The following is a 14,027-nucleotide window of genomic DNA, read 5'->3' on the forward strand; positions in this document are numbered from 1 at the left end:
AGCGTGTCCCCCGCCGCCTGCTTGGGAGCGGCGCGAGTGAGGGGACGCGGCCGATCGGCTCCTCAGCCGGCGGCGGGCTGGTGCCGGCTCCCGCCGCCCAACTTTCCCCGGGCCGGTCGTGGCTCCGGTCGGCAGCGTAGGGGGAGACAAACCTGTTGGAAACGGGCTGGCGATGGGAACGCGCGCGGGTTCGCCCGAGAGGGGTGGCGGTGCCGGTTGCTGTTGTTGTTGCCTTTCCTCCGCCTTTCGCTGCCCCCGTGAGATGCACAGAGGTGCCTTGAAGTGATTAAATGCTAGCTTAAATTTTAGCAGAGCGCTGTGCTTCAAAATCTGAAAAAAAGACAGTCGAGGGGGAAAAAAAAAGGCAGTAATATTTTAGAAGTCTTGTCGGGAGTACTTTTGCTGTCAACACCCAAGCAAAGCTAGTGTAAGTCTTTCATTTGTACATTGGATAACGTAACATGTGCTTTTTTGTAGCTATCCAGTACAGGTATCTATCCAGTCGAAGCTTTGAGGAAATCTTTAAAGTAGATGTTGTACACAGAGGCTTTGCTTTAAATGTTTGTTAACAAATTTTCTGTTTTGCTGTCAAAACTCTTTGTGTCACACTGTGATACTGTGTGTGCTGTATAACTCTTGTACTATGGTTATTTGGACTGTATTTAAGAGAAATATGAGAAAATGTTGTTTGAATCTTGTGTTTTGATGATTGAYGAAAGCAGCTTTAGATACTGGTCAGTATATGTGAAAGTGCAGGAGCAAGGGGGATGAAAACATAAAATAATGGTTTGGGATAAACAGGCATCTTTTGGATTGTTAGTTTAAAAGAACTCATAAAAAGATATAAAGGTGGTAGTAACACAGTGCTTATGCATATTAAACTTCCTTTTTTTCTGGAAATGTGTTAAATGAGATGCTTTTCTTTCCTTGTAGTAAGAGTCCAGGATGAGTTATGCAGAGAAACCTGATGAAATCACAAAAGATGAATGGATGGAAAAACTTAATAACTTGCATATTCAGAGAGCAGACATGAACCGCCTTATCATGAACTACCTTGTTACAGGTAATAATGAGTAAAAACACTAGGAGACTCTTAAATGCATGCCATTTATTTTACCAAACCAGACAGTTTTTGCTAGAATGTGCTACTAGATGGAGAAAAATTAAGGATGGTAAGGATTTCGTAATTACTGATGGTTTCTCTTAACAACATACTTCTGCTCCTGTATTCTGTTAAGTGGAAACCAACTTAATTAGCTTCAAGCAAGGACTTAGCAGATATCATACAATAGAAATGACATTTATTAATCCTAACTCTTCTGCTAAATGATATAGAGAAGAGAGTATTTTTTGGAACACAGTGTTAACAAACATGACTTGCTTCCATATTTAGTCCTTCTTTGTGACATTAAAACAGAGTTCAAGGTATGTTGCTGTTGTTAAATAGCGCTCTCAAAGTTGAACAAAACAATTGTCAGAAGCAAATTTTAACTGGCTAGAAAATTCAACTGTCAAAGGGCACTATTGTCAAAATAGTCTGAGACCAAAAACATTTACCTAGTTAGCATATAGCCTAACTTAATACTTAGAACAATCAAAAACACTCAGAAATAGGCCCTAGCAATTATGATGCATACCATCCCAGTAAGYTATACATGGGCGGAGGCATTTGTATTTGATCTACACCCCTGTTTATACTGCTGTGTAGCTGGAGCCTCTGAGATGAAGGAAGAGCATCTCAGTAGTATAGTTAAGTATCATAAATCATTTGTGTACGTATGAAAGCAGGATTTAGGATTTAGAATAGCTCTTGTAACTTTTTTCCCAAAGAATATAGTGTTAGTATGGGAAACAAAATCCATTTTCTTTTTCTGCTTGTTCTCAATAAACTGTTAGGTCTGTGTAAACAGAATTAGAGGGGAGGGTGTAGGGAGAAGGAAAAATACCCAAATTTGGAAATGGTAATATTTCGGGATAAGTATACTGCTCAATTTAAGTATAAAACAAGTTTTATATTTGAGATGTCAAACTATAACTTGCATGCTTCCTTAGAAAATAAGGATAGTTGAATTAAGAATGAACTAAGCATTATTAGATGCCTATTAGAATTAATAAATACTTATTTAAATAGATAAGAACTTTTCAGAAGTTCAGAATTAATCTTTTAACCACAAAATACACAGGTATTACACCAATTTCTTCATTTAAGCTGTCTTTTTTTTTTTAAGGTGCTTCATAAGATAGATTTTATAGGTCAAATTTTTCTATTTCAGAGGGCTTTAAAGAGGCGGCAGAGAAATTTCGAATGGAGTCTGGAATTGAACCCAGTGTTGATCTGGAGACTCTGGATGAAAGAATAAAAATTCGAGAAATGATACTGAAAGGACAGATCCAAGAAGCCATTGCATTAATAAACAGCCTCCATCCAGAATTGTTAGATACAAACAGATATCTTTATTTTCATTTGCAGGTACGGACAAGTGGCAAATTTTTTCTTTATTTTAAGGGTTGCTGAGAGACTGGAAAATGAACTAATGTGGGTTTTAAGAGTGCATTGAGGGGGTTCTGACTGAATATGCCTGCAATTTCAAGTGTTCTTGACATCATTTTGTAGCAAGGGGAAACTTTGTGGCATGCCATGCAGTAACTATCATATACAATTAGTAACATGAAAACTTCTAACAACAACAGTCCTCTATGACTTAGCAACTTCCAAATTACTGTTACTCTGGATTGCTGGTAGTTCTGGTAGTAACACATCTTTCAAAACCTGTTCTTCAAAAGTGTCAGCCTTTTCAATAGATTTTGTAGACAAGTCTGCTGCTCTTTGTCTCACACACTTAGAAGAAGTGACCTCAAACTGTCGAATTATGGACTAGTGTTTGTCTCAAATTACATACTGATGACTGAAGGTTACAGTCTTGAAATACTGAAGATTTGCCTATTAGTTTAGCTAATATTGCTGTATTTCTCATATGTAGCAGCAGCATTTGATTGAACTGATTCGGCAGCGTGAGACAGAAGCAGCTCTGGAATTTGCTCAGACCCAATTAGCAGAACAAGGAGAGGAGAGCAGAGAATGCCTGACAGAAATGGAGCGTACGCTGGCTTTGCTCGCCTTTGATAATCCTGAAGAATCACCATTTGGAGACTTGCTTAACATGATGCAACGACAGAAGGTAGTACTTTCTCAAAAGAAAATTCTCGTCTTTTATTCATATGTGGTGAAAGTGATGTCTAAATATTTTTAGAAATGTTTAGAAACATGTATACAGTGGTATGCAAAAGAACAGAAATATTTCTGAAGTGAAATTCAAAAAAACTGGTGCTACTGTAATCAACTGCTGGCTCTCTTCCATATTTTCTCCAGCCTTGTAGTATATGGAGCTTTTTCCTGGCCATATTCTGAGGAATCAACAAACTGTGTGTGGTGTTGTCAATGTTTGTGTGACGTTACTGGTGTTAATCATAGGAAAACTACTACTAAACTCCAGTGTTTCTTTCCCAGGTGTGGAGTGAGGTTAACCAAGCTGTCCTAGACTATGAAAATCGTGAATCAACACCCAAGTTGGCAAAATTGCTGAAGCTACTACTGTGGGCTCAGAATGAGCTGGACCAGAAGAAAGTGAAATATCCCAAAATGACAGACCTCAGCAAGGGGACRATTGAAGAACCCAAGTAAAATGTGTGCAGATGGACATCAAATAATCTTAGTACTGCACAGTATACATTTATATCAGTCTGTGACTGAAATATTTTTACTACAGTACAGCACTCAATTCAGATTTTTCAACGAACATCTAATTTGAAGGGAGAAAAGTCCCTTTTAAATGCTGCAAAAACTGCATTGAAAGGCGCTGTATCTCTTTGAAAGTCTGACTTAGGCTATGCACTATAATACATTTTTAAAAAAACAATTAAACAGGAAAGGAAAAATAGCATTTTTAAAAGTACAGAACTCAAGGTTTCTAATTGGCTACTGATGCCTAGTTTAGTGGCCAGTGAGTTAATATGGAGTTATATTGGCAACTCTTCAGTTAAGTTTAACTGTCTCCTGTTTAAAATGTGTATATAGAACAGTGAATATTTTCTACCTTTAAGTTATAGCCAGATATACATTCCCCTTAAAAGTAACTGGTCAAGTTTTCATCTATAAACTTTGCAGTAAGGTCAACCTTTTGCCTTGGAAATAGTGTACAAACTTGTAAATCATAATTTAAGGACTTTTTTTTTCCTTGTTTCTGACTTTTTGGTGCTTTATATGGTGAGAGCTATGTTCATAATGGATCAGTGACCCATCTCTTTCACAAGAAGTATTGTTGGAAATAAGTTTTCTCTTGGTTTTCATGAATGACCAAAATGGCCCCCAGAGGCAGGTAAGGGTTTTTGTTTAAGGGGGCTTTTTCCCCTATATGAAACTTGCAGCTGTAGATACTGCAGTGATTCCAGCAGGTTACTAAAGCTTTGAAGACCACTGGCTTTTTTGTAAGCTGAAAAGACGTACTTGTGTTAGGAAGTGAAGTGGGGGGGAGATGTGCTCGCTGAAGCCTCTGATCCATCATCTTGTGCAGGATCTGCCTTTATGCTTGCTGGATAAGAGTCGTAGTTTTAGGGCTACTTAGGGCTATTTTTATGCCTTGAGCTGAGCTGTTTTTAAAAACTGAAATTTCCATTTGCCCAATTCTTCCATACCTTTCTGAAGAGATGCAGTTCATCTTCACCTGTATTACTTTGTTTACTGACTGTCTTCACTCCAGTTAGGATTATAGTTTTAATGTTTTACGTGTGAAGTCCAGACTTTCAAGTCAACAAATTGTAATCTTCTAGGTATGGGATGTTCTGGTTGACTTAATTTTTGCGGCACTGTATACTGGTATATCCAGTAGTAATAAGCACTAATCTTGCCAAATCAATTTCTAGATTTTTAAGCCCATATATCGAGTTATTACCGACTTGCTGAACAAAGACCAGTCTGATGGATGAAATAGCTTAACATCACGATACACTGGCAGTTGTCATACCAGTCCCATACTGTACATAATCTAGTCTTGTATGGTAGATATTACCCTGTAGAATGAAACTTAGTTTTCACTTAATTTTACTGGAGTACTTATGCATTAAACTGTATAAAGCTTTGCAGATACACCTGACTTAGGGAAACTAACAGAACCTGTTACTGATTGCATTACTGTGAACACTGTTTACTTGTGTAGCTATTTTTTGTGGAGGAGGGAAACCATTGTTTGTTAAGCAGCTGTTAGAGATGCAGAGCACCAAGGTTAAGCTAGATGATGGATGTAACAAAATGATTTTTGACTTGTTCCCATTTATTGCTGATGGTTTTGTTCTACATTGAGGCTTTTGTGGTATGCAGGTCTTAAAGTTCATACATAACCAACAAGCTATCAGTTCCCCCCACCTGCAACAGTGGTCTGGCTTTACTTCATCCAGACTGGTTATTCTGACACTTACCGAACTGTTAACTGTTGTGGKTTTTTTTCTTTCTTTTTTTCCAGTCGGTTGCTGTCTAAGAACCATGTATAACTTTTAGTTTGTGATAAACTGTATGGTTAATGTAACTTTGTTTAATAACAAACTACAGAAACAAAACTGGAATAGCTCTAATTTCTTCATGTATAACTGATCAGCTTTTCCTCTGTTCTGACATGTGTGCGCTAAATCTCATCTAAAGCTTCTCCCGGATGAAGTGGAAAGTGGTGCGTTTTTGTGGCATGACTAGCATTTTTCTCCATGAGAAATGCAGTATTACAGTCCTGGTTGAGAAGTTCACTGTACTTCTAGAATGCTACATTAATTTCATATAGTATTTGGGCAAAAATTGTGCATAGATTACTTGAATTTTCACTAGCTTGTTTTTTCCATTTAAAAATAAACATGTTTTTTAAGGGGTTTAATATGAAATTAGTATAGAACTATTTCACTTTGTTTTTATGAACATGCCACATTGATAAGCAGCTTTAATCTGTAAAGTTTTTGGTAACTGCAAGAAAATATTTGAAAGCTATGCATTTTAGAGAAAGCATAAAGGTAGTCATGGTACTTCTAAGGATCTTTATATTAGTGTATATAAAATAGTTTGCATATACAAATATAATATATAATCTGTTTGAAATATTCTTGAATGGTAGGGGCTGTGAAACATATTATAATTTATGGAAATATTGTACACAGTAAACAGACCTCTGTCAGTACACGAATGAACTTTTGTCATATGCATGAGAAATGTCTTATTTGGTGACTACTAATGAATGGGATTTTGCTGACCCATTTTTGTTAGATGACCACTTTAACAAATATTATTAAATGCCACTTTGATCAGTTTGCTTTAGTGTAAAAATACATATTTTGTTCCAGTTAATTTAAAACAATATGAAAGTAGCTTTTGTATGAAGATTTGTTCCAAACTCAATGGTGGCAAACAAATCTAGTAATTAAATRCAATACACTACACTCATTCCTCCCCCAACCTTTCCTTTGTTGAAAGCGAATAAGGTTTTATCATTAATGCTATGAACATAAAGAAGTTGGGTTGTAAAATATCCTGTCTTATATGTCTCTGCAAAAAGACTTTATATCAAGTKTGTTTTGATTAGGCTCTAAATTTCACTCCTTTTCCAAAACTTATCACCTCCCTAATAACACTGTCTCCTGACTGTTACTATGTTTCTTTTTTGAGTGTCAAATCTAAGCTAAACTATGGTTGCTTCTGTTGTACAATGGAGTCGTTTATGATGGGTAGGGAATAACRGGTGTCCATGAAGATGAAGTACTGGCAGTGCTTTCTGAGAAATACTTACTGAACTGTTTAATTTTATATAGCTGGAAAACCAGAGGTTGCTGCACAGAAACTAACAGCAGAATTTTTAAGTAAAGCACTTCCTCTCAAGCCTTTTGAAGAGGCAAACAGATGCAGCTTGAAACCAGGTGAAGTACCTCTCTCTCTTTTAAGATTTTATTCAAACACTTCCAGCTCCTTCCACCCACATTAACAGAAAAAATGAAATGGATGTGGAGAGCACTTATGTAGCATTAAAAATGTGTGAAGTTACCTGGAAAGAATTCTGTCTCCTTTCTGCTCCTTGTACATATAGGGGAAGCCATTACATTATTCTAGGATGATTTTATTGCTTTTAATTTGTAAAATTTATGCTTTGTATGCTTGAATATAAGCTTAAAAGCATTACTTAAAAAAATCCTTGACTAGTAGATGAGTGTTGCTCGACTTACTTCAAACCACTTTCTGTCCAAGTTCGTTATGAAGCTTATTAAATTGAGTTGGAGCGTGATCCCTGTGTGTCTTATCTTCACGGGTAACTGGGCCTCCCACTGTCAACAGTAGCTGAAAGCATCCTTCAGACCCTTATCTCAAAAAATATAAAAGGCTGCGGAGTCATATTTTTGCCCTAACTCTGCCCTTAGACTGTGCAAGTTGAGATGGGTTYGAAGCTGTATTGTAGACCCCCATTCCATCTAGAAGCAGTGTGACTGGTTAGTATATGTTCCTGCCACGATGCTCTTAATGAAAAGGAACTAGCAGGGTCTACAGTCATTGCACGAGCAATGCTGTCCCCAGCCCTGCTTGACAGCTGGYTGCCTTGACGTGCTCAGCTACACAGAGATAAAAAGCAAAGCTTATGAACAGTACCCTCACAATGATTTGTATTTCTCGATGAGCACTTGTTGGTCGTAGCACCTATTTCTCTTCCTTTCCTCTGCCCCCCTGCTTTCATACAATGAAGTCAAGGATGAGGTTGGCTGTACTACTGGTGACCTGCATGCTGATGTCTTCGGGCACTTCAGAACCAGAAAGCTCTGTGCTTTCCCTGTTGTACTCCTTGTCTTAAATTGGGCMTCCAAGCACGTGCTGCTACCCTATACCCATCTCCTGGAGGAATTCCTGCATGGGAGTCACTGTTCATTTAAAAGCGATCTACCATTTGTCAACTTCTCTGCTGCTTTGCTTTATTTTTTAGCATATGGCTGTCTGCAGCAAGTTTACATTGTTGGCACTAGAAGCCACATGCATTTTCTTCAAAGTGTGGGCAAGTTGTGTTTAAATGGCTCCTAGATAGCAAGAGGCTCTCAAACTACAACTGCACTGTCCCTTTAGGAGGCAACAGTTGTCTTCTGTGGAGTGTTTTGGAGGGAGTATTTCTCCCTCCACTCCCCTCGAAAACACAGCTTTTKTTCTTGATCAGTGCTTAACAAAATCTTTAAATAATGTAACTGTTCTGATACTGTGGATAAATTTTAGTGATAGATAAATATTAATCCAATAATCTTTTGTTTGGTTTAATCTTTTGGCAGATTAAACTGAGCATATGAAAAACTAGAGCAGGTTGTGTTCTCACATAAGATTATTTTCTTAAGTTAGCGCCTGTCTTTTGAATTGATTCCATTTGCCATTTAATCAGCTCAATGGGAGATTTGCTTTCAGAAAATTATGCAGCAGTGAAAGGAACAATTTCTGTGTTTTTACTTTTTAGACTTATTTATGTGCATGTGGTAGATGCTACAAGCTGGCTGTTAACTTTACACTCAAACACATTTTTTAACCACAGCTATTTTTGAAAGTGAAACTTGCTTCTTATGTGAGAAGCAAATTAGTCAAAGCAGCTATTCAACGAAGAGACGACGTTGAGTAGCATAAGGAGGGGAAGGGGAGGAGTACAACAAATACAGCAAACTTTGTATGCCATACTAAAATTATGATTTGATTTGGAAGTTGAGCAAGCTGATAGCCAATGGGGTAGTATCAACGCTCCCATCCCGCRGTAATGGGACTGTAAYATAGGCATGTTAGCTCATACATGGGTATGAGCTAATMSGTTTTCCCTATCTCTGGTTACTGTATCATGCCCGAGATCTCATGCTCTTGAGTTCTGTTCTGAGCTTATTACATGCTTTAACTTGTGTAGTTACATCAGCATTCATCTCCTCTCCCACCAAGAGTTAATTAATTCCAAACACATATACCATTTAAAAAGATAAGGATATATACACCCCTAGTTCTCCTAATCTCTCGTCGCAGATTGAACAACGGTTTTGATTTTGGCTGCAGTTCTCCAGGACTTGGCTCCCTCTTCTGGAAACAGACACAGTAGCAGAGTGAATAAAAACACTTTCTTTGCATAATTTCTTGTCCAAATAACTGAAGGGAAGCCTACAACTTGATGACGACTGAACCCCATAATTACTACACACGGTCCCCTCGGTTTCCCCCTTGTACCTAAGCCTATTGGTACTTGCTTCCTCCATCAGCAGGAGGACTGCAACCCTACCAGAGGCCTTTTGAGGCAGAGCTCTTTCCTCTGAAATGCTGAGGCAAAGAAGAGTATGACTTTGCTCCTTGTTTTGGAGTCATCTCTATGGTGTGTGAAGAACCTTTTATTATTTCYCGGTCTAAAGTTCAGCTCAATAATGCTTTTACTCCTCTTGATTTAGGTTGCTAGCTGCTCCTCAGGGACTTGCGCAGTATTCCTGTTGGGAGAAGAATGGGTGAGTTAGCTAAACATTAGTCTGCTACAGGCTTAATTTTAATGAGCAGTTAACAGGCTGCTGGTTTGCCTGGCTGTAGGAGTAGCAGATGGGAGATGCCTGCCTTGCGCCTGTGCTCTGCGCGTTTTGGTGCAGCCCCGAAGCTTTGCTCGCTCTCCCGAGGGCCGTGTACGACCTTGGCGGGGCTGTGCTGGAGCTCCTGCTCCATCCTTTGCTGACGTGTAGTTTCGCAGCGCCCGCATCCAAGCTGCTGTCGGCCACGCAGTCACCTGAACAGTGTCTTAGCAAAGCTCTTCCTCCTGCTCATTCATATTCCTGAAGTGAGTCACAAATCCCCTTGTTTTGGACCGAGATAACCATTATTTTAATTACTTCCATAAGGGTCTGATTATCTCTCCCACGTGCTTTAAAGGAAGGCAGCAGCTCTACCCGACGGAGTTAAATCAAGCTGTAACAGTACTCACTCCTATTTAATTTTTCCTTAAACTCTTCAGATAGCAACATCATATTCGCTTCTAATCCTTAAAAAGAGGAGGCAGAGGCTTTCCTGCAGCCGAATCCGCAAGGGTTAGAGGGGCGGGAGGCTGTCCCGCAAACAGCGCTGGCGGCATTGCACTGTTCGGGCGCCTGAAGGAGGGTAACAAAAGCCAGCCAGGACGTGGGAGAGGAGAGACCCCCTTTCTCTCCCCTCTGGGTTTTGTTTTTTGGAACCCGCTCGGTTTTGCCGATGATGCGGGTGTGATGATTATTTAGCGGGGAGGAAGCGGGGGGGGGGAGAAAATGAGGCCCTAATTCCGCCCTGCCCCGCGCATCCTCCCGGCGCCGCGGGTTCGAGGCCGCCCGGGGGCCGGGTAGGGGGGGTCGGGTAGGGACCCCCTTCCCCCCCCCCCGCCATCCCCTGCCCCTTCGCGGTCCGCAGCCCGGCGGCGGCGGCGGCGGCGCGGGCGGCCCCGGAGCAGCGGGACTTTCCGGGACTTCCCGGAACGGCGCGGCGGGAGGCGCTGACACGTGGCCGCGGCGCGGCGCGGCGGGGGGAGGGAGCCGGGGCCGGGGCCGGGGCGATGTGAGGCGGCGGGGCCGGGAGGCGCTGCCCGCATGGCCGCGGGCTGCGGCAGGAATGTGCCGCTGTGCAGCGCCGAGCACGGCCCGCGGGGCGCGCGGAGGGATGGGGGCGCCGAGCGCTACTGGTCCAGGTAAGGCACCGCTGCGCTGCCGCTGCCGCTGCCGCTGCGGCCGCCCCGCCGGCACCAGGCGCGGTTTTGGGGTCGGGCTGTTCCGGCAGCCGAAACCAGGGAGCCAGTTTCGGGGGGGGGACGGGACGGGGGGGGGGTCCGTGCTCGCTGCCGGCACTCGCCCGTGTTACCCCCCCGCGCCTGCAGTCGGGTCCCCCCCGGCCCCCTCCGTCCTGCCCTTGGGGGCCCGGGGGTGGTTTCGGCGGAGCCTGGGGCACCCCCCGGGAATGGCACCCCCCGGGGATGGCACCCCCCCGGGAATGTCTCCCCCGGGAATGGCAACCCCCGGGGATGGCACGCCCCGGGAATGGCACCCCCCGGGAATGTCTCCCCCGGGAGTGGCACCCCTAGGAATGGCACCCCCGGGAATGGCACCCCTAGGTGTGGCACCTCCAGGGATGGCACCCCCGGGAATGGCACCCCCGGGAATGGCACCCCCAGGGGTGGCACCCCGGGAGGCGACGCGAGGATGCCGCCGTCCGCGAAACCCCAGCTCCTTCCCTGCCGGGCTGTTGTGCGCGACCGCCGCGTACGGCAGCGGCGAAGGAGAACCAGGTGGGATTTGCTCCCGCTAAAACGCTGAGAGGGGCAAAGAAAAACCTCTCGCGCCTATTTCTGGCCTGCAGTCGGTTATTTAAACATGCCACTGCGGCCGCCRTGAGCTTTTCGTCGAAGCGTCCCAGCAGCGATGTTTGCACTGGAGGCCGTAATGAAGTCAGATGAAGTCTGAATCGTAGCGGGGCAGGAGCTAGACAGCACGAACTGTTCTCCAAGCTAAGTAGTTACGAGATGCAAAAATGAGACTCAAAAACACTTTTTTAAGCCCAAACTGACCACTTTTAACAGTAGGGGCATAACCTTCAAAATCGACCTTTGGCGCTGGTGTTGCTTAAAATTTTAAAACTTTTTTTTCCCCCCCAAAGAAATTGAAAAAAGTCCCTCTCTCTGTCTTCTCTTTTCTAACTTATCCCTAAATGTTAGCAAAACTGGGAGGAGGGGGGAAATTCCACTCTGGATTTTCATGTAACAAAGTTTCCATTTAGATTTTGTTTACTCTGAAAAACATTAACACATTTTGCCAGAACAAAACCTCCGGTTTCCCAAACTTCTAAAAATGCCAACCACCGATAGCCGCTTTCCAAAACAAAGCAGACTGTCGATGAAATATCCGTCAGGAAAGATGCGTTTTGAAGTGATTCTGACCGTCTTAACCAGCGACTGCGGGTAACTGCAAGAATTTTTTTTGGCTCAGGCGAAGGAGCAGAAGGATAACCGTAACTGCAATCAGCTCCTTATCTCTATTGCGGCAATTCACGGAAGCGGCGATCGTGGCCCTGGCGTTAGGCACGCGCACGTGGCTACCGCCCGCGTCTGGGCGCCGTTTCGGTCCGGAGCAACCGAGACGGCGAGGATGGGCAGAGGCGGCAAGAGGGGAAGTGGTTTGCCGGGTTGGCGGCGGCTCGGCACAGTTTGTGCTAAAGCGGCGCAGCTGGATGGTGCAAAATGGGTCTGGCAGACGCTTTTCGAGCAGCACATGCAAATAAGCAGCTCTCAGCGTTTGCAGCTACCTAGGGAGCTCCCGCCRCGGAGGGAGGTTTAATCGAGCGGGGAGGTGACGCGGCCCCGGCCAGGAGCCGCCTGCGCCGCCGGTGCGAGGAGAGGGAAACCCTTATCTCGGCAGGTTTATTTTTCCACCTTTGCTCCTCCTTTTGTTCTCCCTTTCTCCAGGCGGCTTTTCCTTCCTTTTCCACTGCTCTTCTCCTGCGGTTTATCCTGCCTCTCCCAAACTTTCCTGCAGGTTTCCAATGGCTCCGTTATCGCCCGGCTGTTCTCGCTCTTCCAAGAACAACACTTTGGGGCTGGAAAAAGCCCTCGTGTTTATGTGACCCGTCTGGCTGTTTAGGAAGCACTTTTTGTCCGGAGATTTTTAACGTGCCAAGCGAGACCCTGCAGGCTGTAGAGACATGTCCGCACCTCCGGCGGGAAAACGGATGCACCGAGAAGAAAAATCTCTTGCTGAAGGTCGCGTACGAAGTCATCGGTGCACCAGGGATCACGTTTTGGACGGTGCCTCTGGAATGGAGATGCGACACAGAAAACTCGGTGCATCCCGGGGGGGTGGAGGAGTCCCCAAGCCTGGAGACGAGGGGTGACTACGGCCGCTGGTTTGCGATGGGGGGCGTTGTGCCCGGCCGCGCCGGTCCCCCGCCGCTCGGCTGTGCTCTTTGCCCGCGGCCAGAGGTCGCGGTGTTTTCCTGCGGGCTGGGCCCTGACCTTCTGTCAACACCGCGTCTGCCCTTTAGCCGCGTTTTTTTATTTTTTTTTTATTTTTTATTGCACGGGTTCCTCACCCCAGTTTTAACCAACGCTGGGAGTTTTTCACACGGAAAGCGTCAGCGAGAAATTGGTGTCATTTATGGCTGTTCTGGGCCTCTCCTTAGATCAGGGCGTGAAGCACGCGTGTGTTTTGTTAGCACCTTTTCCCACTCTCTCCGTCCAGGCTGAACAACCGTCTCCAGCTCATGTGAGCTGCCGAAATCTRACTGCGCCTCTGCCTGTGCCGAGGGCAGGAGCTGAGGGCAGGGAGGAAGCTGCGCTCGCCGCACGCCGCCTCGTCGCCCGCGGTGGCTCCGCTCAAGGAGCTCGAGCCCGGGAGCCGCCCGGGAAGCGTTTCCCGCGGTGCCCCGACGCCCGGCTCGCAGGCGGCTCCCGCCACGCCGCCGCCGTCACTCTGAGGGCGATCTCCGCTGCCCTGGGCGGGGAAGCGCCGCTTTTTGGGTGGCCGGTGTTGCCCACGAGCCTGCCGTGCCGTTTGCCCTTGCTCTCCCGTTCTTAAGGCACAATTATTTTTTTTTTTTTTAGTTTCCCCCCTTTGCTCCAGCAGCAGCTTCAACGATCTTGGCCGCCGCTGTTTTGCGCCGAGCGGAGCGTTGACTCATCGGCAGCCTCCGCGATAACTATAATTAGGGGGAGACGTGTTTGCAGAGCTCCTTCCTCTGATGCAAACCCGTCCTTGTCCCCGCCGAGCAAAACCCTGCCCAGGCTTCCGGGTGGGTGTGGGCGGCCGGCGGCGGCATGTGACGCTCGGGGGACTGGAGGGGRTTTTCCTAGCTGGATGTGCTACCTGGTTTAGAAAACTGTCTCGGCAGCAAACACGTACGCGCGTCACAGGCTGTCGCRTTTTCCTTGGTCGCCCCAACCGCGGAGGCTCAATAATAACGCGGGATAACGGGCGTTGCGCCGGATAGCTGCGGATCACGGGGAGACCGAGGCCGG

The 14,027-nt window shown here is 45.1% G+C and overlaps 2 protein-coding genes across 2 annotated transcripts in view; both read left to right on the plus strand.

The window, feature by feature from the left end:
* The first annotated feature begins 270 nt into the window (after positions 1 to 270).
* GID8 (GID complex subunit 8 homolog) lies at positions 271 to 7,307 on the plus strand. Its single transcript, XM_026055834.1, has 5 exons — positions 271 to 427; positions 934 to 1,063; positions 2,274 to 2,470; positions 2,982 to 3,179; positions 3,509 to 7,307. Exons 2-5 carry the CDS (start codon positions 946 to 948, stop codon positions 3,680 to 3,682), a joined length of 687 nt encoding a protein of 228 aa, XP_025911619.1. The 5' UTR covers positions 271 to 427; positions 934 to 945; the 3' UTR covers positions 3,683 to 7,307.
* Positions 7,308 to 10,614: 3,307 nt separating this feature from the next.
* The window catches only part of SLC17A9 (solute carrier family 17 member 9), a 16,689-nt gene continuing 13,276 nt past the window's right edge, over positions 10,615 to 14,027 (plus strand). The window contains exon 1 of the mRNA XM_026057363.1: positions 10,615 to 10,712. Within this exon, the coding sequence (XP_025913148.1) occupies positions 10,615 to 10,712 (98 nt within the window). The remainder of the gene's footprint in view (positions 10,713 to 14,027) is intronic.

This window comes from Apteryx rowi, unplaced genomic scaffold, assembly GCF_003343035.1.
Source record: "Apteryx rowi isolate R43461 unplaced genomic scaffold, aptRow1 scaffold_0, whole genome shotgun sequence".
NCBI lineage: Eukaryota > Metazoa > Chordata > Aves > Apterygiformes > Apterygidae > Apteryx > Apteryx rowi.